The sequence below is a fragment of the Engystomops pustulosus genome, chromosome 5 (assembly GCF_040894005.1).
Source record: "Engystomops pustulosus chromosome 5, aEngPut4.maternal, whole genome shotgun sequence".
In the NCBI taxonomy this organism is placed as follows: Eukaryota; Metazoa; Chordata; class Amphibia; order Anura; family Leptodactylidae; genus Engystomops; species Engystomops pustulosus.
Genome location: NC_092415.1, coordinates 80,798,114 through 80,825,103, shown reverse-complemented (window position 1 = coordinate 80,825,103; position 26,990 = coordinate 80,798,114). Strand labels below are relative to the sequence as shown.

Sequence of the window (26,990 nt, the reverse complement as noted above, 5' to 3'; positions counted from 1 at the left end):
TACCACTTATCCCAATACCATCCACATAGGGAGTGCCAACTTTAGCCACAGACACTAGATCCTGCAAATCGGCAAGGTCTATTTTAAAACCCCAACTCGGTCACGTATATGTTATCAAGGATAGGAGCCGGGGGACAAACAATAGTTCTACTTTATATCCCAATTCCAAGCGATCCTTAGACAGAGGGTCAAAGAAAATTATACTGTGTAGCAGCACTCCAGAAGCAGCGAATTAGTACAATATATAATATGGCATCTATCTTAAAAAAAAAAAAAAAAAAAAAAAAAAAGGAGTTATTTGCCAGTTATTAATACAATGATGGACCCCAATCTAGGAGGGTTGGGGAACGCTCAGCAAAATGTACCCTAGAACAAAGGGTTAGTAAGTACTATGTAGCAAAAATTCCACAAATAGTGGGTTAGTGCAATCTGAATATACCATATATCCAAGCAGGAGAAATAAAGTTGCAACAGGAACTTAGAGGACGAGTTATTAGCCACTTATTGGCCAGATGTTAGTGCAATGTTAAATCCCAGCCTGGGAGGGTTAGTGAGCTTGCCAAGTATTTTGAACAGACGTTCGACAACATAAGCGTCCTACCAAACTCAGGCAGTACAGTACAATATAGTACAATATAGTATGGCCTATATCCTAGCAAAAGAAATGGGGTTATAGCATAGGCATGGAGAAAAGGAGTTATTAGCCAATTATTGTGATAAGCCCCACCCTAGGAAGGTTGGAGAACTCTCAACCAAGTGTTCCATAAACCAAGGGGTTAATAAATACTTATGTATCAAAGTTCCTCTCAGCGGAGTGTTCCATAGGCCAGTGGGTTAGTAAATACTCTATAACAAAGTTCCAGACGCCACGAGTTAGTACAGTCTGAGTATAACATATGTCCAAGCGGGCGAAGTGGAGTTGCAGCAAAAACTTAGAGGAAGAGTTGTTAACCAATTATTAGCCAGATGTTAGTGCAATGTTAAGTCCCAGCCTGGGAGAGTTAGTAAACTTGCAAGATGTTTTGAGCAGACGTTAAGCACATAAGCGTCTTACCAGACTCAGGCAGAGTATATATATGCCTTTGACAAAAAGTAAAGAAACAGGGTGTTACCGTTTCAAATACGTGCTGAACACCTGGTGAGTTGGCGATTCGTTGGTGAACCTGGGTCCTGAAGACTTTGAGTCGGTGCGGGCTCTTCGATGGTCTAATCCTCGGGCCGGTGCCCAGCCACAGCAAGGCACCCACACGTAGGAAGTCTCTCCTGGGAGCAAAGCACACGACCCAGCAGGCAGCCCAGGACACTCCTTTTCCCCCTCCTTCACCAAAGTAGAGAAAAAGCTTACAGCCCCGTTTCACCTCCACAGCTTATGGGCAGCAGCCGGTTTCGGTCTCCGCTCTCACTCAACACCGCCTTACTCGGCCTCCGAAACCCACACGAAGCAGCAATAAGCAGCAATAAGCGGCGAGGTTCCATCCAGGGTCTCCACAATGTGTACCCACGCGGTTTGTGAGATGGTCCAAGGTGGCGTGCTCTGGCAGCAAAAACGGCTGGGCGGGAGCGGGAGCAGCGGATCAGCAGGGAGTAGCGCTACATCAGACCGGCACCTCTATGACGCGGACATCGGGAGGCGGAGCGACGTGTGCTCACGTCATCCCGTCACGCGACCCTTAACAGCATGATATCATTAACAGATTTGATTTGAAATGGATACCAACAGATAATGAATTCCATTATCCAATTAAAATTTCATAAATACATCAGGATTCCACTATCAGGAAAAAAAGTCAAGGTTTCAGTCAATGCCCCTCCCCATGGACCCTGCATGGATACTTCTCCCATAGATTCCTGTTTCTCAAGCTGCCTCCTCACTCCATTTAGCCCTGTGATTTTGTATCACTTTATTAAAAGTTGACCTGGTAGCTTGCACTGGGCAACACTGATACTTTCTCTAAAGAAGTTATTATGCATGAGGCCTATTGCATCTACCTAGAATAAAGGCCACCCTTGATTAAAAAAAACAAATACATTTTTTTTTCTTTTTGGATGCCCTCTATTGCACCCACATTTTCATTATCTGAAGCTCAAATATTTACCTTCTAGCCAAGCCAAAATCAATAATTTTGATCTGATAATCTGCTCGACTCACGCACATAATGTTCTCTGGCTGAAATGAAAAAAAGAAGGAACATTGTTAAAAAGATAAATATGCCATTGGACTTAGAATTCTTAAGATATATTTCCTAATGATCTTAGCATTGATGTTTTTCTCACTGGCATGACATGAAATCAGAATAAACCTTCCCCATTTTAGGTCAATTAGGATTACCAAAATTATATAAATTTGCCAAATGTCAGAACAATGAGAGTGAGAATCTTTTTACATTCTGCAAAGTCAAATGCCTCTAAGCAATTTGGGACAGCCCATATGATGATGTCATGTCTTTGGCAGCAAATTATTTATTGGCTACATCTGGGTTATTTAGAGACACACCAGTGAATGTATTTGAAGGAGCACCAGAAACACACTACTTCTTTTTGTTACATTATAGGAAAGTCTAAAGAAATCAGACAAGATGTCAGGTAGAGAATGTTGGATTTGCACCATTCTGGTTCATCCTTGGTGCAAAGGCTGGCTCATCTTTGGTGCAATTTCCAGATACCTGAAGGTGCCTTGGGTATCTGTATTCAAACCTTTGACTTTGAAAAAAGTAATAAAAATGAAATTCTCTCTCATAATTATAGCATATGGAAAATATAAAAATTTTGGTACTCCTAATTGACCTAAAATTTGAACGGTTTATTCTGATTTTTCATCAGATAGCAAAAAAAAACATGCATATATGTCTTTTTTATAGAGGGTATGTAAACTTCTGTTTTCAACTGCAATATAGACATGTATAAGTGAGTGTAAAATGTCTTACATTGTGTTCTGTAATAACAAATCACCCTGCAACATATCATTGACATTTAGATAAAACTGTAGTATATCAAGTAGTATATCATATTGAACATAAAGCTATGATTTATGTTTACATTTATTATACCTTAAGATCCAAATGAATAATGTACATTTGATGCATATACTGGATTCCTTCACAGATTTGCTTTATAAATAATATTGTGTCCACTTCTGAGAGATTGCAATTCTCATCAATAATTCTGTCAAATAATTCTCCTCCATCTACACTGTTAAAACAAGAAATTATTAATATGAATAAATTAAGATATTTTATACGATAAACGAAAAATCATGCCAAACTAGATAGGCAAGCTATGTTCTACCGTTAATGTTTTTATAGACAGATGTTGAATAATGTTGAATGACAAATCACAAAATGTTTGGTGCTGGATCCTCGTTTGTTCATCTAAACTGGATAGTTAACCTGTAATCAAGTGAGTAACGATAAAAGCTAGATGCAACACAGGAGTAGAGTCAGGAGAACCAGCAGCTCTCACAATTCAAAAATATCAATCTACCCAGCAGCCCCCATTCCATACCTGCTCTATAAGATTTAAAGGTGGAATGCAACCAGAAAGAACCCATGCCTTGATCCCACCTTTTATTTCTGAGTCTTCATCTCACAGACCATCAGCATGCCGTTTGTAAAATGAAAGAAACGCGATGCAGGCGAGGTGTGTTGACGCATGAGCTTACGCTGGGTCAGAGCTACTGAGGCTTATGGCAGCTCTGGAGAGGGGGGTGCACTGGGTCTAGTGACTACAGTGGGGCTACTGGGCCTAGTAGCTTGGGGGGGGCACTGAAACTAATGGCTACTGTAGGGGGGCACTAAAATTAATGAGGAGGGGGAACTTGGAGGGGTCACTCTGGCAGTGGTCATGGTGATGGTTTGAGGGGTCACTCTGGCTGCGGCAGAAGGGGGGGCACTCTGGCTGTGGTGGGGGGGACACACTGGCTGCAGCGGGGGGGGGGACACTCTGGCTGCAGCGGGTTAGGGTTTCTGCAGTGGGGGGCACTTGCCATGATGGTGTCTCAGGTCATTTAACAATATGTTCAGGTTATCTGCAAGGTTTCTTGCCTATGTCTTTTAAGGCAGTGGTCTTCAACCACCGGGCCGTGACAAAAGACGGGGCCGTGGAACTCCTTGTCCAGGGCCGTGGCCAAAGACGTGAAAAATAAAATTGGTACCTTGGGCACTCCTCTTCACCCCCGGAACCCCAGCTTCTTCTGTTGTCAGCTTCCCGGCACTGCGGACAGAGGCCCATAGATGTTCCTCTGTCCGCAATGCAGGGAAGCTGAGTGTAGAAGAAGCCGGAGCCGAGGGGTGAAGGAAAGTGTTGGCTTTATTATTTTTATGGGGCCTCCACTGTAGACATTTCTTTGGTGCGGAGAGGAAGGGGAGCATTGTTGGGGGCATTTAATTAGTGAGGGAGCACTGCTGCAGTCATTTCATTAATGAGGGAGTATTGCTGGTGGCATTTCATTGGTGGGAGGGATGAGGAGAATTGCTGGGGTAATTTCATTAATGGGGGATCACTGCTGGGGGCATTTTTATTAGGTGGGGTGCATTACTGGTGGCATTTTATTAGGGGGGAGCACTGCTAGGGATAATTTAAGGGGGGGGCACTGCTGAGGGGAAGCACTGCTGAGGAGATTTTAGGGGGCCTCTGCTGTGGACATTTTATTGCAGGGAGCAGCGCTGGGGACATTTCAATAATGCAGAGCACTGCTGGGGGCATTGCTAGGAACATTTCATGGTGGAACACTACTGCAGACATTTAATAGGGTAGGGAGCACTTCTGGGGACATTTAAGGGGGGAAGCACTACTTGGGACATTTTATAGGGTGGGGAGCACTGCTGGGGACATTTTATTAATGGTGGGAGCACATGTGGGGGCATTTCATTAATGGGGGAGCACTGCTGGGGACACTACATTGGGGGGGGGCTGCTCAGCTAGGGACAATGAATTGAGGGAGCACTGCTGGGGACATTGCATTGGGGGGCTCAGCCGGAGACATTGCATGGGGTAGCACTGCTGTGTATATTTCATTTATGAGGAGGGCACTAATGGGGATGTTTCATTGGGGGAGCACTGCTCGGGACATTTCATTGGGGATGGTTCTGCCGTGGACATTTCATTGGGGAAAGTTCTGCTGTGGATATTTCATTGCAGGCTCTGCTGCATACCTTTCATTAATGGCAGGGAGGCTGCTGCTGACATTTTATTAATGGTAGGGGGCTCTGCTGCCGATATTTCCTTAATGGTGGGGAGCTCTACTGTTGACATTTTATTAAAGAGTAGCGGCTTCACTTCCCACGTTAGGCTTATACTCGAGGCTAAGTTTTCCTGTTTTTTTTTGTGTTAAAATTAGGTGCCTTGGTTTACACTCATGTCAGCTTATACTTGTGTATATATGTGGTATGTTTATTTTTTTCCTCACAGTGAAAAGCCCAAAGACAAGGGGACATTATAGGTGTGTGGGAGTTGCTATAGAAAAAGGGGTAATACAATGTCCTCTTTTCTGTAGCCATCTTCTTATCCACACATTAAAAGGCGGCTGCAGAAAAGGGGCAGCTGCAGGAAAGGGGGGTTTTAGACCATGGGCTGCAGGAAATGGCACATTATATGGGTTGGGGCGAGATCTGGACTATTTAAAAGGTACACATTTTTAAAAGGGAAAAAAATGTGGGTGCAACCAGTCCCCAGATACAAAAAGGTTGGGGAACACTGTTTTAAGGGACAGGGAGCGTACATCTCCCCCAGGGAATGCTCAGTGAGATGTAAAAAGTCCAGCAAATCTCAGTGCCTTAAGCAAGACAGAGCTTGGTGAATCCTGTTTTCGGGCCTGGATTTTTGGAATGATTGGCAGACTGGTAGTGGGGCTGGTCATTCCCTTCCTGTTCAGCACAGGTTTACCTGTTCAGCTTTTCCTTGAGGTACAACTTTCTGCACTGTGTGTATAATAGGGGGGCCATGTGGATAGGGAGATCCTACCTGTCTGGAGTCTCCTGCACTGAGGCCTGGGAGCCTATCTATGGACTCTAATTGTTTGCGTTAGGCAAAACCCACAACTTTGTTCTCGTTTGTTTCAGGTGGCTGCTAGTAAGCCATCCAAGTAGTCAGGAAAGACTCTGTATAGAGTCTGCCTCTTGGACTGGTTTTTGCTGCAGCTACCGAGCTACTCCCCACAACAGCTCAAGTAGATACATTTATACAGGAATAAAATGACATTCGGCCCCTATATGGCAACCACAAGGCTGATGTGGCCCCCAGTGGAAAATTTTGTAGGAGGCATTATTTGTGTGTTACTAGTGATTTCAAAGGAGTTTTCTATGTATCAATGAAGGACATAAGATGTGTGGACTCCACAGAAACGAAATATAGCTGGTAGAGGAGAAGATAGAGAACAACTACAATCCAAGGATAGGTCACCAGCAGTCACTGGAAGAAATAGATATGGATTTTGCCTGTATTTTCTATAGCTGTAAATGAAAAGTACAGTTGTTTTTGACACAACCACATTTGAGGGTTTTTACTGGATTTGCTTGGGTAGACCCCACTGATAATTTGATATATACATTGGATCCCGAGCCTGGGATTTTTATAATCCTAGCAATGCCCCTGCCAGAGGCTATGGCTTTTTAACTGCACCCTTTCCTCTGCCAGGTGTTTTTTGTCCAATCTTAAAAGAGAAGGTATTATGGTGTTTGACTATTCTTTAATATGTAAAATACATAGTTGGTATAAATATACTGTACCAGCTTTCAATTGCAATAATTATCAAACAGAACACAAATCAAAACCGTCAAATTGAAGCACTTACTATTCCATTACAAGAATGATGTCATTTCGGGACTCAAAAGCATCGTATAATTGAATGAGGTTAGTGTGATTTAGCTGGTTCATGACTTGTATTTCGTTTTTTACTTCTTCCTGCAAATCAAAGGTAATTTTTTTTTTTTATAATTGTGCTGTTATCCTTAAATGTTTGGCAGCTACCAAATGATTACTCGTTTAATAACATCTGGGTCACTGAATACATTGATTGATACAATTACTATTGTTGCCATTTTTAATTTCTCAAACACACTGAATGAAAAACAAATTATAATTAATAGACCTATTTTCTTATGATTTCCTTCAATATATACACGAAAAATAATTTGATCCATTATTAAATGAAGTAAATTTTTAGCATATGAACAACAGACTTTGTTAGGTATTGGTCCTGGAGAGCTGTGGAACCATACCATTGTGTAGGTTTTGAGTTGAAGCAGGACTGTGAAAAGGGCATTTATATTCCAGGATTGTTGCTGGACTTAGAGCAATAGTGGAATCTCATCAAACTGTTGTGTTCATTGATCTTTGCATTCAAACTGCTACCCAGTCCTTTCCTCTACTGTTATATCTAACCGGAAGCCTGTTACTTCTCTTACTTAGAGCAGAGAGAATGGGCTGTGCTGTGAGTGCACCAAGTCCAGCTACTATCCTGGGATATAAGTGCATTTTCACTTTCCTGCTGCTATTGACAAAACGCACAAACATTAGGATTCCAGAGTGCATTGTGCCAACTCTCACATTGGTAGCTGCTGCTCACACCCTCGTTCCGTATTGATCTGTCAGTATGGTATGTAAGTTTGGGAAGAAGTCAGAGGAAGCTCCTCTGGATGCTCTCTGTCCACAGTGAGAGTCACATTCAAACTGTTAGCAATGGTTGGCCATGTGGTCTCGCTTTTGGTTTTCTAGAAGGGTATTTGGCGTCTTGCCCCTCTCTTAATAGCTTAATAGTTTGTTGTACAGAAGAAGTTTATCCACTTTACAGAGGGTGCAACTAGGGTTCCCATGTCCATCAGTTGTTAAAGTTTATGCCTGGCAGAGTTTGTAGATATAAGATGCTGAAGCCTACATAGGCTTGTGTGAACTTCTATTAACCAGTTCTATACTTGAATCTGCTCAGCATCTCCTTCTCTATAACAATCTTCTGGACTACATATTCTTGGCAACAGTGTTTCCTTTTAGTACCGTTGGCACCTTTTACCTTGCTGTAGTCTTCCTTTTACTTAATAAATGGCAATATATGACATAAATTGAAAGATAGTTAAATATCAAACCTTTTCTTTATGTCCTTTGACTTTGATGATTTTTGCTGCCAAAGTGAGTCCTGAGGATTTCTCTACACATTTATGCACTTGACCAAACCTCCCTCTGTAAATAAAAGTAATAATTTATGTTAAGATATGTTAAAAAAGGTCAAAACAACCAAGAAATTATACAAATTAATGGATTACAAAAAACAATGGTATCTGAATTATGATTGATGTCATATGACGTGCTTCGAAATTGGAACTCTTCTGTCAGTGTGCTACGAGTTTTTAAGAATTATGGAATGAAGCAGCAGCTTAAGAACTTACCCACCAAGCATACGCGTCTTTTCCACAGTGTAAAAGTTATTAATCTGAGCATGTTTAGCTGAGACAATTCTATGATCAAAAGGTGCCGGAGGCGGAGGTGTGACATCTAAAAGTGAACGAAAAGTAAATGGGAGGTTAAGTGTGCAGGAGGGATAAGAAACAAATGTCCATCTATAAAGTAAAGTGATACTTTAATCAGTATAATATCAATTGTTTAAGTACAGGCGTTCCCCTGCTTAAGGACACCTGACTTACAGACGACCCATAGTTAAAGATGGACCTGTCTTCCCACTGTTACATCTGGTGAAGCTCTCTGGATACTTTACTTTAGTACTTGGGTGGAATGATCAGCTGTAAGGTATCTATAATGAAGTTTTATTGATAATCCCTGGTCCCATTGCAGCTTAATTTTTGAAAATCCAATTGTCACTGGGGCAAAAAAACATTTTTGTTTGGAGCTACAATTATAAAATATACAGTTTCAACTTACATACAAATTCAACTTCAGAACAAACCAATGTACCCTATCTTGTAGGTATGTAAACCGGGGACATGTCAGGAAAGTTCACATTTCATCTCTCAGGGAAAAATACAGGCAGTATTTTTCTCTGAGAGATGAAATGTGAACTTTCCTGACATGTCTGTTTTATATACTTGCACTATTATTCAACAATTCTGATGAAGATTTGCTTAGAACTAGTTCCTCTGTTATTCATCCTTTAAATTGATAACTAGGGAATACTTAACGGAGGCATGACCCTACAAAGTCTGATATTACAGCCGCTGTTTACAGACTGCACATGGACCTGCAGCTTTGCAAGGTAAAGATACTCCAGTTTCATAGTGAATTCAAATATTCACTTATACAGACAAGTCCTTAGATATTGATGACAAGTCATATAGGTCCTCTATAAATATAGATGGAGAGGAAAAAGCTGTTTGGGTCCTGAAATTCTTGATTGCAGCTCTGACCATTAGTGCATCACTGAACGCTAAATGAGTTTGTTCATTTTCACAAAATAAATGTTATTGTTCATATAATGAAAAGTTGCATATTTATCCAATATACTTTTGTATCAGTTACACAGTTTTCTAGATCTCTGTTTTCTTTCATTATATAGGAAGCTTCATTTTTTTGCTTGCAGTGAATAAAAATCAGACCATTGTGATGTGATGTCACACAGGTGCACAGCTCTGATTACTGTGCTATATCCATCACAATACTAACAAAAATAAGCTCCGGCACCAGCTCACCCTGAGCTGGTGCCCAGTATTTCCATCAAAAACCTGCCACTACAAGTGGTAGGTTTCCTTTAAACTTAAAGAAGACCTGTCAGGTTGATTTGTGACTAAACTAACTGCAGGTCCTTATGGAACTGTGGTTTAGGGTCAAACCTTTTATATGTTTTAAAATGAAAAAAAAATTTTGATACTTAGGGCTTTTACATTGGCATTGTTTTTACATCTGTGGTTCAGTGGTTTATATTCATGAATTGTGGCGCACATTCTTCATGAATATGGCGCCCCCTGCACTGCTCCGACAAAGTGCCCCAACATTTATTTGGTGCACCTTTAACATAACGCATAGGAAAGAATTCTGTCAGACACTGCTTGATAAATGTGGCACCTGGTCTGACTGTGTATTTTGTGTCACGTCGGGTATGATGCAGCCGCAACATAAATGTGTCTTTATAAATACATGTGTAAGAAGTTTGCACTGAAAAGAATGTCAAAAAGCTACAAATTTTATATATTATCTCACTCTATAGAGTTCCAAACAAATAGCATATTCGGGTTCTTGAAGAGTGATATCTGAACTAAAGCCTAACTTTTATTCAAAAACCCATAAAACCGCACCTAGGCAACATGTGCAAAAAATTGTGTGACATAGGTAATTTTTATCAAATTAAGTTAGCTTGCAGAAGTATGCAATCTAGAGTATGCAATCTCAACGAGCATAATTTCCTGATGTATGTATTTTTGCAAATCGGTAAATATATCTCTTACCGTAATTCAGATGTATTTTTGCTCAAGGGCTGAGGGTAGGGGATGCCGGGTGAATATTTTGTCCCTATGGGGTCCCCTTTAACTCCCGCCCTTACAAGGGCAGTCCACAGCTGTCCCTGTCAGTAAAACCATGCCTCTGTACATGCCAAATTCCCTGACGCTTTTTGTTATCTGACTCCTCAGTGGGATAGGGGTGGTTTAGCATGGGCCAAACATCCAGTGGCATGCAGGTCACATAGGACTTGCTGTAAGCTACACCCTGATTAAAAAAAATTGCTCATCTCCATTCCTGTTGGTGGACTGGGAGATCACGGTATGTAGGCTGGCAATCGATTCGCCAGCCTAATGCGGATCCCAGAAGGCAATAGACGTCTATATGTCCACAAAAAAACTGATGATAGGTCATTTTTTTTTCCACTGATGAGGCTGAGAAACCAGTTGTTTTCAATGCAATGTTAAACCTTCAGCCTGGCGAAGCAGGGTGCGAAACGTACGTCGGGGTGTTGGACAGTGTGCTACTGGTGTGGTTGAGCATGGCTTCTGGTGGGTATTTGGTGGGTAAGATCATTATCAGCTTGGAGTGGCTTTTTTGAGGGGATTTGTGCTCTGTCTTACATTATGGCTTACATATGACCCACCACCATTAATATTGGATTACAGTGCAATATGTTAAGATACCAGAGCCAATAATAGATTTAATTGCTCCCTCTCAGATATTATCACACTGTCCCTGATTTTGGTTTTATGTGTATCTCTTTTAAATGGGGTTTTCTTAATATATGTTTTTTTGCTATGTGATTCAATTAATATCAATAAAGATCGATTTTTGCATCAAAAAGATGTATTGGCTTCAATAACTGTTGGCTTTTGTGAATTTTTGTAGTATGGTTTACAATGCAATGTTAAAGGTTCAGTTTTTTTGCGGACCTGGAGGCAAAACTTAGACACAGCAAACGAGGGCAACAGAAGCGCAGAACACGCAGAACACGCACCTGGATGTGATTTAGATGAGGCACATCAGACTCACATCAGAGGATCCCGCTGCAGTGCCTCCTCTATACGTAATCTATACTGCACATGTGCCATACCTACACGACTTGCACAGTGAAGCCTGAGTGTAATACTTGCCAAAACATGCAGGCGCAGAGGGAACAAGGGAACAGGTGAGTGTTAAAGTTTTTTCCCCCCCTATGCCTGAAAATCAAACAGGCTGATTTGGGACACTAAATCACCGATTCATAAGGACCTGTGGGTTGTTTTAGTGTCCTGAATGGCCCTGACATGTGGCCTTTAACGACCCCTTGTCAATTTTCTATATTGCACAAATACTGTCTTTGTTTCTAAAAATGGTCTAGTACCTGAGTAAATCTACCAGTGTCCATTGACCTTGTCATACCCAGGAAGGGTCTTTTGCACTGTAGTCGATGGGGAACCCTCTGAACGCTATAACATGCGTTTGGCCATGTGGTCTGTCCAAAACACAGACAGGTGAAATTATTTAAGGAAGCCAGACAGCTGGTGATAAACATGGGGTAGGAGGTTTCAGAGGGGCCCCCACACCTGGGCAGCTTTATAATATTGGTCTGTATATTCAGTACTCTCCTACACTTACCTACAGTGTTATTTTCTGCAACACCTTTGTATTGATTGCTGAGCTGGTTTTCATGTCATTTATACATAGATTTTTGGATTGTGGCTACTTATGTACAGCATCCTGGGTGTGAATACTCTCAGGGATGTCCCCGCTGGCATGTGATTCATATCATGGACCACTTTCCTGTTTTTATTCTACATTTTTTATATTATAGAATGTTTTAGTTATGAATGATTTTCCCCCTTTTCTCTGCATTCATCTTATATATCCTATGAAAACTATTTTAATGCAGAAGAAAAGCATCAGAGTGAAATGGTGTGGGACAGAGGTAAACTCCAGATCACCTCTAGGCCTACTGTACGTCCAGTAAGACATGAGTCCACCTTGCTGCGAAGGTATAGCAATCCAGTAAAAAAAAGTTGAACAGACCAGCCTAACTGCAAACTCTGTAACTTTATTGAGAATACATTGAAATCTTCAAAGTGCCATCCAGTAAAACAGCCAGTGCATTTCAGACAGGTGTACTGTTCTTAATCATGGCATAATGCAGGGCATAATTTTTGGCACTGCCCTTCTCATGGAAGAATTTAATAAATGGGGTTTTAGGGACAGCTTTAGTAGGCACAGTTCAGAGTCATCTCCTGGCATGGCAGATTGCTCTGTGCCTTGACTGCCCTTCCTGCTGCCAGCTGGTATTACAGTATATTTTCCTACCAAGTATAGTATGGCTTTTCAGGAACAGAATAAGTTTCTGAGTCAACTGCATTTCCTTTATCAAATGAAAAGAGATTGTAGTGTCGATTGAAGGGTTAATGTGTTAATAACTAAACAGAGTCCATCTATGTATGGTCATTTTACTCATGATGTCTAAGACCAAACCAATACACATTTGGGATTTCACAAACAATCCTGTCTGATATTATCTGTCTTATACCACCTTTGCAAGGTGAGAGCAACGTTGGCCCCCAAAACTGTGTATGGCAACCTTGCTTGGTGTCTATATATTGATTTTTGGCTAATTACTGATATTATCTGTCCATTTATGGGAAGCTTTTGATTTACTTTCAGTTTTCTAATCCCAGTTGAATTACCACTAAAAATATTCTATTCCAAAGGAATGACCAATAAACTGACATAATTTCAAGAAGGTCTAAAACATTTACATGTTTACATGCGCTCATTTCTCCAGCGGGAGCACCCGCTTTTCCTCCTTTCCACCTGCGCTCCAGCGGTCATAGCACCGCATCTCATCTTCATTTCTACTTATACCTTGCAATCCGTGTCTGACAAAGGTCTGATTTTGAGCGAAACGTTGCAAAATAATATTTTTGTTGGATTGCTATACTGTTTATTCTGGACTAAATAAATTCTCAATTTTTGACCAATAAGGAGTGCCAAGTTATCTTTTCTCTAAAACATTGTGACACAGTCAGGGGTTTGTTGCTGGATGGGAGGTATTATCCTCTCAGCTTGTGTTGCTCAGAGTAATGCAGCAAGCTGAAATCAAGCACCGGACCAAACTTCAAGCACCGGTCCAAACCGGGTTTTCAGGGTGTTCCAGCTAACAAAGCTGAGCTGGAAGTGTGCACAAGAGAGTGGAGTGAGCTCTAGTCTCAGAGGGAGAAGCTTGTTCCAAGAGCAAACACGTGTCCTGTCTATGGAGGACAGGTTGGCTGTTTTGGACTTTAAATGGACTAAGTGCTATGCAGCAGCTTCTGCAAGGTGTGAACATACACCAACAATTTGGACTATTTGTGAAGACCCTGCTACTGGGTGAGAAGGCCAAGCCTGGTCTGTATGTTTATGTTTTAAACAAGCATGAAGACAATGCTGGATTTTTGTTCCATTTGTTTTGTGGTGTGAATAAACACTGAACTGAACTGAGAACTGTCTCTTTCCCTCTGTCTGCGACCGCTACCTAGCTTATACCTGAGCAATACCCCACAATTGGTGGCTTGGAGCGGGCAAAACGCAGTGAGGGTGGTGCAAAACCGGAGTTCTTTTTTTTCCTGGGCACCATTGCATGTCGTGGATTAAACCTGCAAAGTTTCAGCTAGCATCACCGGACAAGATGGAGGAGCTGATTAAACAACTTGTGCAAGCTAATGTTCAACAGCAGATGGCACACTCTGAGGCTATGCAGGCCCAGCAACAGACTAACGACTTACTGCTACAACAAATAAAGGCGCTGCGTGAGACTCCAACAGTGGTGACCCAGCTACAGCCTGCGGCCAGAGAGAGAGTCCGAACTGCGCTGAGAAAGCTGACAGCGGAGGATGACGTAGAGGCCTTCCTGGCGGTGTTCGAGAGAACGGCAGAGCGTGAGGGGCTGCAGCCTGACCAGTGGGCTGAAGTGGTGGCCCCGTTCCTGACTGGCGATGCGTTAAAGGCATATTTTGACCTCACTCAGGAGGATGCCCTGGACTACAAGAAGTTGAAAGGTGAGATCCTGGCACGCATGGGGGTCAATGTTTATGTGCGGGCCCAACGTGTATATCAGTGGGGGTTTGTGGAATCCCGAGCTGCCAGGTCTCAAGCTTATGACCTACTGCACCTGGTAAAAAGGTGGCTTCAGCCTGAGACTTTAACCCCAGCCCAAATAGTGGAGAGGGTGGTGCTAGACCGTTTTGTGCGCACTCTGCCGGTTGCCATTCAGCGCTGGGTAGGTCAAGGTGACCCAGGTAATTTAGACCAGCTGGTTGGTCTGGTGGAACGTTACATAGCCACCCAGGACTTTGTGCGGGACTGTACCCCTACACGTAAGCCACCCCGTCCCTCACCCCCACTTGCAGTGACTGAGGAAAAGCCCCGACCTTCTGCTGGGAGTAGCTCCCCGACGATGTCCAAACAACGTTCCACAAAGATTCGTGAGGTCCCCACACTCCGCTGTTGGCGCTGTCATGTCCTGGGACATGTGGCTGCAAATTGCCCCTTGACCTCCGAACCTATGGACTGTGGGTACGCTCGCCGTACTTCCTTCTATGCACGGCCTGTATGTACCGCTGACGTCCTGGATGCAGATAGGGCACCTCCCATGTGCCCAGTGTCCGTTGATGGGTGCAGGGCTAATGCACTACTTGACTCAGGGAGCCTAGTGACCATAGTACGGGATACCCTGGCGCTACCCTCTCAGTTCACTAGTCGCAAGGTTCGAGTATTGTGTATTCATGGAGACTTAAAAGATTATCCAACCGCACTGGTGGTCATAAAAACACCTGCTGGGAGGAAAGTCCACGAGGTGGCAGTAGCATCAAATCTGCCCTATGACCTAATTATAGGAAGAGACTTTCCATTATTCTCTGCACTATGGCCATCGTTACTGCATGTCAGTCCCCAGGGGTCAGGGAGAGCAATAGCTGAAGGTCATGTTCCAGACCTAGAACCAGAACCTTGGGAACCCGAGGCGGAAGGGCCAGCGGTAGGGGTGACCGCCACTTCGGTGGATGATGGGGAGACACTACCAATGAATGTAATGGTTGGGGAAGTAGAGGACTTGCCGCCAGGCCCTGAATTGTCAGACTTAAACGTCTCTGGTGACAATTTTGGTACGGCGCAACTCCGGGACCAGACTCTGTCCCGAGCCTGGGGGAATGTGTTAATGGTTGAAGGTGAGCCACAACAACCAGGAGCTGAGGCAGTTTTTCCTCGTTTTGTGGTTCACCATAATTTACTGTATCGGGTCACCCAACTACGGGGTGAGAATGTTGAACAATTAATAGTGCCTCAGGCATATCGTAGGATGGTACTGGATCTTGCTCACCAACATGTTTTAGGTGGACACCTTGGGCCGCAGAAAACCCAGGACCGTATACTGCAGCGATTTTACTGGCCCAGTGTGTTCAAAGAGGTGGAAGAGTTTTGTAAGTCCTGTCCGACCTGTCAAATAACTAGCCCCCAGCAGCACTTCCGCAGTCCCCTAGTACCCCTCCCAATTATCGAGGTACCTTTTGAGAGAATTGCCATGGACCTTGTGGGTCCAGTACCTAAATCTGCTAGGGGTCACCAACATATTTTAGTTGTCCTTGACTACGCAACCCGGTATCCAGAAGCAGTGCCACTGCGTCATACCTCTGCCAAACTTATAGCTAAGGAGTTAATGGAGATGTTTTCAAGGGTTGGGATACCTAAGGAGATTCTGACAGACCAGGGGACTCCCTTCATGTCGAAGGTCATGAAGGAACTCTGCAAGTTGCTGGGGATTAAACAGTTAAGGACTTCAGTTTACCACCCCCAAACAGACGGCCTGGTGGAGAGATTTAATCAAACTTTGAAAAATATGCTGAAAAGAGCAGTGTCCAAGGATGGAAGGGACTGGGATCTGCTTCTGCCCTATCTTATGTTCGCAGTGCGAGAGGTGCCCCAGGCCTCTACTGGGTTCTCGCCCTTTGAATTACTATATGGCAGACATCCCCGAGGTTTGCTGGACGTGGCCAAAGAGGCATGGGAGCAACAGCCCACTCCGCATAAGAGTGTCATTGAATATGTCACTAAGATGCAGGAGCGGATGGAGACAGTGTTGCCCCTTGTCAGGGAACATATGGAGGCGGCTCAGCGAGCCCAGAGTCAGGTCTACAATAGAGTAGCTAAGGTACGGAGCTTTAACCCAGGAGACAGAGTCTTGGTTTTAGTACCAACGGTAGACAGTAAGTTCCTCGCAAGGTGGCAAGGCCCTTACGAAATTCTGGAAAAAGTAAGCAATGTAAATTACAAGGTACATCAGCCAGGGCGGCGGAAGCCAGAGCAGGTCTACCATGTCAATTTGCTAAAGCCTTGGAGAGATAGGGAGACCTGCGTTGGGAGCACCCCGCAGCCGGTATGTTTAGGGGAAGGGAAACCAGTACCTCCAACTGTTCCCGGGGAAGCGGCTGCCACAGTGCGCATTGCTGACAGCCTTTCCCCTAAACAGGCTCAAGAGGCCAAGGAGTTCATTAGTCGGAACACGGACGTGTTCTCTGACCTCCCTGGACGTACTTCCGTAATCCAACATGACATTGTCACATTGTCACAACATGACATTGTGCTTCGTCCACATCGGCGTTACGCGTCAGCGTACCTCGATGATATTGTCATTTTCAGTGCTGACTGGGAGAGTCATCTGGCAAAAGTGCAGGCTGTAGTAGACTCCCTCCGTAGGGCCGGGCTAACTGCTAACCCAAAGAAATGTGCCATAGGGCTAGAGGAGGCACGGTACTTAGGCTATATCATTGGGCGTGGAGTCATCAAACCCCAGATGAATAAGGTAGAGGCAATACGGAGTTGGCCACGGCCTGTCACCACCAGGCAAATAAAGTCATTCCTGGGGATGGTGGGGTATTATATGAGATTTATTCCCCATTTTGCTACTGTAGCGGCTCCATTGACAGGGCTCCTGAAGGGACGTAAGACAGTGATGGTTCGCTGGAATGACCAAGCGGAGAAGGCTTTTTCCGCTTTGAAGTCGGCCTTGTGCGGGTCACCAGTCCTGGTGACACCCGACTTCAAGAGGGAGTTTGTAGTACAGACCGATGCCTCTGAAGTGGGCCTCGGTGCTGTACTATCTCAGGAAATTAATGGGGAAGAGCATCCTGTTGGGTTCCTGAGTCGCAAGCTCACCCCAGCCGAAACCAGGTACAGTATAGTGGAGAGGGAGTGCCTAGCCATCAAGTGGGCACTCGAGTCTCTCCGCTATTATCTGTTGGGGAGGAAGTTCCGACTGGTGACTGACCATTCACCTCTCAAGTGGATGAGCCAGGCCAAGGAGAGGAATGCTCGGGTCACCAGATGGTTCTTGTCTCTACAGAACTTCAAATTCACAGTGGAACACAGAGCAGGCCGGCTACAGGGGAATGCAGATGCCCTGTCCCGGGTGCACTGTCTGGCGAGTGTTCATCCCCTCAAGGTTGAACAAAGGGAGGGGGTATGTGACACAGTCAGGGGTTTGTTGCTGGATGGGAGGTATTATCCTCTCAGCTTGTGTTGCTCAGAGTAATGCAGCAAGCTGAAATCAAGCACCGGACCAAACTTCAAGCACCGGTCCAAACCGGGTTTTCAGGGTGTTCCAGCTAACAAAGCTGAGCTGGAAGTGTGCACAAGAGAGTGGAGTGAGCTCTAGTCTCAGAGGGAGAAGCTTGTTCCAAGAGCAAACACGTGTCCTGTCTATGGAGGACAGGTTGGCTGTTTTGGACTTTAAATGGACTAAGTGCTATGCAGCAGCTTCTGCAAGGTGTGAACATACACCAACAATTTGGACTATTTGTGAAGACCCTGCTACTGGGTGAGAAGGCCAAGCCTGGTCTGTATGTTTATGTTTTAAACAAGCATGAAGACAATGCTGGATTTTTGTTCCATTTGTTTTGTGGTGTGAATAAACACTGAACTGAACTGAGAACTGTCTCTTTCCCTCTGTCTGCGACCGCTACCTAGCTTATACCTGAGCAATACCCCACAACATTTACATTCACAGAAGACTAACTATATAAAATTCTGGAAATTCACTTTTAAATCAAACATTGCCACTACCTGTTTTTAAATTATTTAACATACTGTATATTGTTGTTTATAAGCCAAGTTTTTCTGTACAAAAAATGTGATGAAACACCCGACTTCAGGTTATACGCGAGTCAATAAAAAATTAAACTTAAACTTAAATACTCACCTTCATGCTCTCCGATGCTCTGTGTGGCTCCCCACGGCTCCTCTTCTCTCCTCTCTGCTGTATTAGCCGGCAGAGGCACGGCCATGGGCTCTACCAGCCGGCGCACACTATCATGCTGCGGTGTCGCTGCTGCTTACATCATAGTGGACTTCATGGATGCGCCTCTGCAGGCTATTACAGTAGAGAAGAAAGAAGAGGACCCACGGAGAGCTGCACAGAGCATCGGGAGCGCCGGAAGGTGAGTATGGAAGTTTACTTTTTTTTGTGCTGGAATAACTGGGGGCTGGCTGGCTATATACTAAAGGGAGCTGGCTGGCTATGTACTAAAGGAAGCTGACTGTATACTACAGGGGGCTGGCTATATACTAAAGGGGCTTGGGTATATACAACAGGGGACTGGCTGGCTATTTACTACAGGGGGCTGGCTATATACTACATGGTGCTGGCTGGCTATATACTACTGGGGGCTGGCAGGCTATATACTACTGGGGGCTGGCTGAATATATACTGCTGGGGGCTGGCTGGCTATATACTACTGGGTGCTGTCACCAATGCATTTCCCACCCTCGGCTTATACTTGAGTCAATAGGTTTTCCCAGTTTTTGAGGCTAAAATTAAGGGCCTCGGGTTATACTCGGGTTGGATTATAATCGAGTATATATGGTAAATCTTCATAACAATTGCTAAAACTATAATTAAAAAAATATGTCTAAACAGGCGTGAACCATGTGTGGTATTTATGAGTCAGCCTGTTTTTTTTTTTAAATGTCCTGCAGCTATGAGGCCAAACAATCAGAATAAGCACTTTAAATGTCATACAAGAAACTAAAAATATATTATGGTATTGGTATCTTAGCTCAAGTCCATTTACTTCAATCTGAGAAAAACTTATTATAAGAAAGAAGTTTGTAAATGCTTAGAACATCTAGACAGCCTCTAAAGGTCACCTGTTCCTTACTGTAAAATCTCTTTTATTATAAAAAACTGCAAAGTCATGTAATGTATACAGCCTTATAAACCATAGAGTAAAAAGGTTATTCACATGATTGTGTGAAAGTAAAGTTTGGGCAAATTAAGTGTACTGTGCAGAACAGATTATTATTTGTTAACAATATATCTCAAATTAATGACCCTTTCATTAATATATAAGTAGACTATATTCTAAATATAGTATATTTCATTTGCCTATTATAATCATTCCTGGACTCTATAAGTTCTATGTAGCATGTGTCTGTAGTTTGTTAAAGATGCTATAGAAGCTGCAAGTATCTGGTACAAGTTAGAATCATCCATATAGCAGGGCTGTTGTTTTGAACATAAACTATAAATAACATCAAATTCTGCAATTTTCGCAGCTCTTTTGCTGAATTTCGTATGAATTATAAAACCCTGCTATATGGGCACTGGCAGGTAGCTAAGCACTACAAGCTGCACATGAGCAACCATTGCAAGTCTTATAAGCGCAGGCCTATGCTGTATTGTTTTGATGATTATTTAACTAGATCTTACCCAGAATTAACATTTTCTCTTCTTCCCTTATGAATGATTCCTTAATTTCTTCACCAGTTTCACTTATTTGATCTTCCTGGTTAGAATTAGAAATGTCTGTTGATTCTTCAGTCTCTTCTGGTGATATTATGATCTCTGCTGTGTCCTTTATGTCTATTCTGCTTTTCTTTGGATCTTCTATTATATGCTCATCATCTGTTACCCGTCTCTTACTATTACAGCTCTGCACATTTTGGGAGCTTTCATCTGTTTGTAAGGATTCATTATCCTCTTCATCTTCTTTTTCATTTTCCTCTTCCAAATCTTCTTTTTCCACTTCTTCTAGTTGTATTTCTTCTGTATTTTCTGCACTAAAATACAACATTTCATCAAAGGTTGTCACCTAGTACTAGTTTTTTTTTTGCTAAAAGATAAAGTTATGCATTGAATGGTTATATATCATAAACTGTTGCTGTCATGTTTATAAATCTTGCTTCATATAATAAACATGTTGCAGAAATTCTCTACAAACAAATTACTTGCTACCCAATACTCCACTAGGAACTGTTCACTAAAAATAACAGTACTTCCAAAGAGCGCTATTATTCACAGGTTTGTCCTGTGAAAGAGAACTGAAAAGAGGTTGGGTTTATGAAAATGCTTTTGTAGCTTTTGTGATGACTAATAGATACTTATATGGGTTTTACAGTTATTTTATATCCATGATGTAGCCATACAATAAGTCATCAATTTCAGATCAGAGGAGGTCCGACACATAGGTATCTCCAGCAGTAGCATAGCTCTGGGAGTTGTAGAGCTCAACAACTTCTTTGATTTGTAAACCGCTACGTAATTTGATGACGCTATATAAATAAAGTTTTTTATTATTATTATTATTATTATTATTATTATTATTATTATTATTATAGGGCCCACTTTTCTACAGGGGGCTCCTGGGCATACATAAAGGTCATCAGTAACTGAATGTAGACTTGTCATGCTAAAAAGCTCCTGAAGAACTATGCTCCACAGGACTTCTTTTATTATACCTCTATACGCCAGAATTGCAGCAATATGGAGTTCTAAATGTTATACAAATTAGTCTAGGGTGTTCGGCTACGGAGTTTGTGGGTTATAATTTATTCACTCCCCTGTATGATACATGACCTGCCTGGTCTTGCATGTCCATATTGTGTGGGACCAGGCGGGAGTAATGGGGGAGTGAATAAATTATAACCCAAGGCACTCTAAGGGGGCTCTCCAGTGATGTAGCCGGAGTGCCCCAGACTGATTTGTATAATTTTTGTAACTCTATATTGCCACAATGGTGGTGTGTAGAGTTATAATAAAAGAAGTCCTAAGAAGCATAGTTCCTCAGAAACTTCTTGGAAGGACATGTCTACCCTCAGTTAAACTCATTGTACATGTCTTTTAACGTACAGAATTATTTAAAGTGGCTACTATAGTTGCTTGTGGGGATTGTATATAATATAATTTGGGGCATACTATATATAAGTTGGGGGCATAGTGTACAATATAATTTTCTGGAAGTGTTGTACTGTATATCATATAATTAAACAGTAGTGGGACATAGTTGTTATGGAGGAGACACTGGGATGTGGGGAGGCAATGTGCAAAAGTATTTTTTTATTAGCTTTTAAGAAGGGAACTTCACCACTAGAAGGTACAATTGATAGTGTCATGCTCTACAATACATATATATTGCTGTATTTTAATCCTGAAACCAATATTATGCTGACAATTCATTATGCCCTACCTCAGTCAGATGGCATGGCAGCCTTTCATAAACTTTTTATTACTAATAAGTATCTAGAAGATTAAACAGCCGGACTGTGCTAGCAGATGTCAGCGTGCTGGAGAGGAGGAGGCATGAGTGCTGGTCACCCCTCCCCTCTCCATAGAAAACAGCGCTGCATGGCTGTTCTTACGGCCAGAGATAGAGCAGGCTTTATCTTTTTTGCAGCAACGGCTTGGTACAGTGAGCACACGTCGTGCTGACCGTACTACCAAGCTCTATAGATGTCTATGGGGACAATTATCCGGCTGCAAACTTGCGGCCAGATATATGTCCCTACAACAGCCATCTAAATGTGGCCTTAATATGAGCCAAAACCAGGTATGAAACTGCACATAAGAAAAGAGTTCCAAATGAATGCTCCAAATGAGAATTAGTGCTAACCTCTGGATAGTTCACAATATGCAGTTCAATATTTTACCTATGAAGAGCAGGAGTGTCAAACTCACTTTATCCTAAAGGTCACATCAGCCCAATAAAAACAAAAAAAAAGGCTGACACCCAACCAAATTCCTGGCCATAACAATTGCAGCATGGTGGAGGGGTCTAGCTGACATCACATCAGCTCAATTTGCTTGAGCCAATCAAGAGTCAATTATGGCTATTGTAGCACTAAATCTAAATGCTGATTCAGCTGTTATGTGTCAGACCGTGGGCCAGATTTAGCTTGTGTGGTGTCATGGAACTTACCACGCACATGTGGTCAATATTGCTTACAGAGATGATTGTATCTACTAACGAATTTAAATTAATTATTATAAATGCTGTTTCTTAATTTTTTTGTGAAAAGTACAGCTGTCATGTAGATTTCTTCTTTAACCGGTTCCCGACCGCCCACTGTGTATTTACGGGGCGCGTGTTGGGTCTCGGTGCATGCAGAGGGCTCACGGGCTGAACCTTCTCTATATTGCAACAAAGACTTACCAGTACCACCCGCTATCGGTGCTAGCATCGATCTTGGATGTTATCCCAGGCGCCGAGGATCTTGCTGAGGATCGTCGCTCCCCGGGGGCATGATCGGGGAGCAGCAATCCTTCGCCATGACAGCCTCGGGTCTTCCGAAGACCCAAGGCTGTCTCGTTTTAACCCTTTCATTACAACGTGTTATGTGCTAATGAATGAGGAGGAAAATCCCCATATACTGCCATACCATAGTATGTAGTATGGCAGTATATGATAGGATCGATCAGACAACCTAAGGTTAAAGTACCCTAGATTGTCTGAAAAATAGTAAAAATAAAATTAAAAAAAAAGTAAAAAAAAAATTATAATAAAAAAACCTAAAAATTCAAATCACCCCCCCCTTTCCCTAGAACTGATATAAATATAAATAAACATTACAAATAATTAACACATTAGGTATCGACGTGTGCGAAAGTAGACGATCTATCAAAATATAATAACAGTTTTTCACTGCATTTAACCCTGTAATGAAAAAGAGCACCTAAATTTAAAAAATGCCACTTTTTTGCCATTTTTAAAAAAATAAAAAAATGAATAAAAAGTGATGAAAAGGTCATATAATCCTAAAAATGATATAATTGAAAACTCCATCAAAAGTTGCAAGAAATTACATCACAGCTCCAAATAACAAAGTATGAGAAAGTTATTAGCAACAGATGGCAAAATTAAAAAAAACTATTTTTAAAGTTTAAATTTTTATAAAGGTATGAAAACATTATAAAAACTATACAAATCTGGTATCCCCATAATCGTACCGACCCAAAGAATAAAGTAGACATGTCATTTGGGGCGCACAATTAAAGCCGCAAAATCCAAGCTCACAAGAAAAAGACGCAAACGCGTTTTTTCACCATTTTCACTATGAAGTGCAATTTGTTACACAGAAAACAAGCCATCACAGAGCTCTTTTACGTGTAAAAATAAAAAAGTTATACATTTTTGAAGGTGGGGAGTGAACAATGGAAATGAAAAAACAAAAAAGGGCCTGGTCCTTAACCAGTTAAAACATATTAAAATAAAGATTTATCTTACCTTTTTTCTATAGTTGTTTCATGTTCAATATCCTCACAAGCTGAGCATGTAGAAAGATGATCAGATGCGTCAATAACTGTTAGGGACAGGTCTGATGCTAGTGATTCTGAGGAGTTGTGCACGGCTGCAATTTCTTCACTAAATATACTTTTATGGATTTTATCATCTTCCTTTTTTTCAGAAATAGTCTCTTGTACTTCATGTTTCTTTTCTATTTGTACACTTGCTGCATTTTCAGATTCTGAATTATGCTTTTTGTCTTCTTTGTTTTCTTCAGCTCTGCCAAAGAATTCTTCTGTAGCCTCAGTTTTGCTACTAAACTCTTGTAACACCTGAATGGGTTCATCATTCAAAGAGACAGGTTCGTCGTCTTCTTTCTCTGCCAAATAAATGATGGGGGTGCCACTTTGGGCTACAGTAGCAGTGTGTGAGTTTGGAATATCTATTGATATAAAGTTATCTTCTTCCTTTATTTTAGGAGGCTTTTTCTCAACCAATATAATTGATGCTTTTTCAGTATTCTCTCTATTGAGTTTTTGAACCTTCGCTTTATAGCTGCAGGGTTGTGTCTTTTGCAAAGATCTCTCTAAAAGCAATAACAGGACAGCAAGCGTATAATAGCCAGTATGATTAGTATTTATGCTCTTCTGACAGGTCTGTTTTACAGTCCTAGATACCTTTATCTTCTAGGAAAAAATATTCTTCTTTTTTAGAACTTTGCAACATTCTATTCCTCTTAAAATTTGTTTGGGAAACAGTCTGTAACTACCAACACTGATAGGACAGTGTCAGACACTATATAATATATTTCATGTAGAAATAATGCTCCAGAATTGTTCCTGTATGTATTTTACATATAACATACACTAAAACAGACATTTCAGAAGAGCTCACATGTCATTCTTAAAGCATATATCCAAAGACTGCTTTGCAGGTCAGTAGCATAAGCCATACAAAACAGCATTTAAAGCATCATCATTAAGCTTAAAAAGTCACTGTCATACCTAGATATAAAGGTTATTTTTGTAGATTCAATTTGTATCAAATTATACATCAACAAGAAAAGAAATCAGACTGAGCTGAGTGTATTTTACAATATTATATTTAGTTCATATTGCTCATTACCATTTTCTTTAAATAACTGGAAAAAGAAAAAAAACAATGATTTAAAAAAAGAACATCTTTCTTAACATAAACTAATACCACAATGAAATGAAAGCATATTGAAAGATCCTGATTTGCTATAAAAATAATAAACAGAAGTAAAAAATGGTGTGGCTATTGAAAATGATGTATTATGTAAATACCAGAATCAGGTGGCTTCTTTTTCTTCAGTGTCTTTGTTCCCTTCAGACTCAATGTCGCATTTTTCTTCTTTTCACTTGTGAATTGGTCATTGATGATCTATGGTCATAAGGAAACATTTTAAGTTTTTTTTTTTAATTGTAAAAGCAATACATCATAACAATTTAACATCAACAATCGAACTAATTAAATATATTTATTATAATATATCTGTATGAACATTTTTGCTGATTGAATATGTATTATTTTTACCATTTTAATTTATACCACTAATCTTTTTAATCTTTTTGTGAGACCACACATTTTGCAAAGGTTTATCTGTTGATTCCTTTGTTTTAATGAGTTTTTACAGATGTCTGTGTTTTGCAAAACTACAAAGGGATTCTCCCAACATATCTGTGACAATTACTGTACAGAGACACATGGATTACTTCTGTGTCTCTCTGTAATTGATACAGAAATGCAATTAACAACAGACATCTATTATATCAGTAGGATAGTATGTTTAAATAATTATCAGAATATATTACATTTGGGTATAATTATTATTCATACCGGGGGATATTTATCAGGGCTTGTATACCAGTTTTTACAAGCCCTGGTATGTAATAGTGTAATGTGATTATTTCCCATGGCAGTGTAGTGGGCCAACATGGGGTGTTCCTGCCTATGCACCTGTGCATAGCTATAACCTGTACCCATTCAGGCCTGAACAGGCACAGGTTAAAGTGCAATTTCATGGCATGCAAGCCCGGTGTAGAATTGCCAACGGACCCACAAGTCCACTTAATATATAAGTAGGCTCCAACCTCTTCATGTATCAGGCACCCAGAAGGGACAAAGGAAACCACATTTGCTGGTACATCAGCATGTGATAAACCCCCACTGCGGTTGATGTAAAGCAAATACAAATAGCTAATTATTTGCCAACGTGTATTTATATATTGTTTGTCTTCAACTGTTTCCTTTTACTATGTTTATTAGAAATTATACAGTAAATAGGAAAATAGAACGCTATGAAAACCTAGCTGGGTTATATGACCTTCCAAAAGACTCCCACCTTGTATGCTCTATGATAGAAAGACAGAGGTGGGAGTCAGACATTAGCTGCGGCTAAAAAAAGAATCAAGGGTTACAAGTGACACAGAGCTGGCATAACTGGAGTGTCTCATTACCAAGTCACCCTCATGCATATGTTCATTGACTTTCATTTATCAGGTTCAGAAGAGAATGTCCAGGTTATTCAAAGAAGCCAAAGAAAAATCATTATACAGGCGGTCCCCTACTTAAGAACACTTGACTTACATACGACCCCTAGTTACAAATGGACCTCTGGATATTGGTAATTTATTGTACTTTAGTCCTAGGCTACAATGATAAGATGTAACAGTTATCAAATGTGTCTGTAATGAAGCTTTAGTGCTAATATTGATTCTTATGACAACCCAACATTTTTAAAATCCAATTGTTGCAGAGACCAAAAAAGTTCTGGCTGGGATTACAATGATAAAATATACAGTTCCAACTTACATACAAATTCAACTTAAGAACAAACCTACAGACCCTATCTTTTATGTAACCCAGGGACTGCCTGTATTTAGAAATCATTGAACAAAACCTTCATGTAATGCTTTACAGAATACTGTACAGAACATTTCAATGATATTTGATGAGATGTTAGGCTGGTCATCATTTTTCCCTACTTGATAATAAGCTGATTACAGCCTCTATGCCTTTTCAGAACATTTTCAGAAACATTGGGAAAATCATTATAGG

The 26,990-nt window shown here is 41.4% G+C and overlaps 1 protein-coding gene across 3 annotated transcripts in view; it reads right to left on the bottom strand.

Annotated features, from left to right (window-relative positions):
• The window catches only part of MYLK4 (myosin light chain kinase family member 4), a 122,827-nt gene that overhangs the window by 20,113 nt on the left and 75,724 nt on the right, over positions 1-26,990 (bottom strand). For all 3 annotated transcript variants that reach the window (XM_072152468.1, XM_072152469.1, XM_072152467.1), the window contains 8 exons: positions 25,217-25,313; positions 23,910-24,495; positions 20,120-20,469; positions 8,376-8,481; positions 8,076-8,169; positions 6,788-6,897; positions 3,048-3,189; positions 2,097-2,167 (listed from right to left, as the gene is read on the bottom strand). In XM_072152468.1, the coding sequence (XP_072008569.1) occupies positions 2,097-2,167; positions 3,048-3,189; positions 6,788-6,897; positions 8,076-8,169; positions 8,376-8,481; positions 20,120-20,469; positions 23,910-24,495; positions 25,217-25,313 (1,556 nt within the window). The remainder of the gene's footprint in view (positions 1-2,096; positions 2,168-3,047; positions 3,190-6,787; positions 6,898-8,075; positions 8,170-8,375; positions 8,482-20,119; positions 20,470-23,909; positions 24,496-25,216; positions 25,314-26,990) is intronic.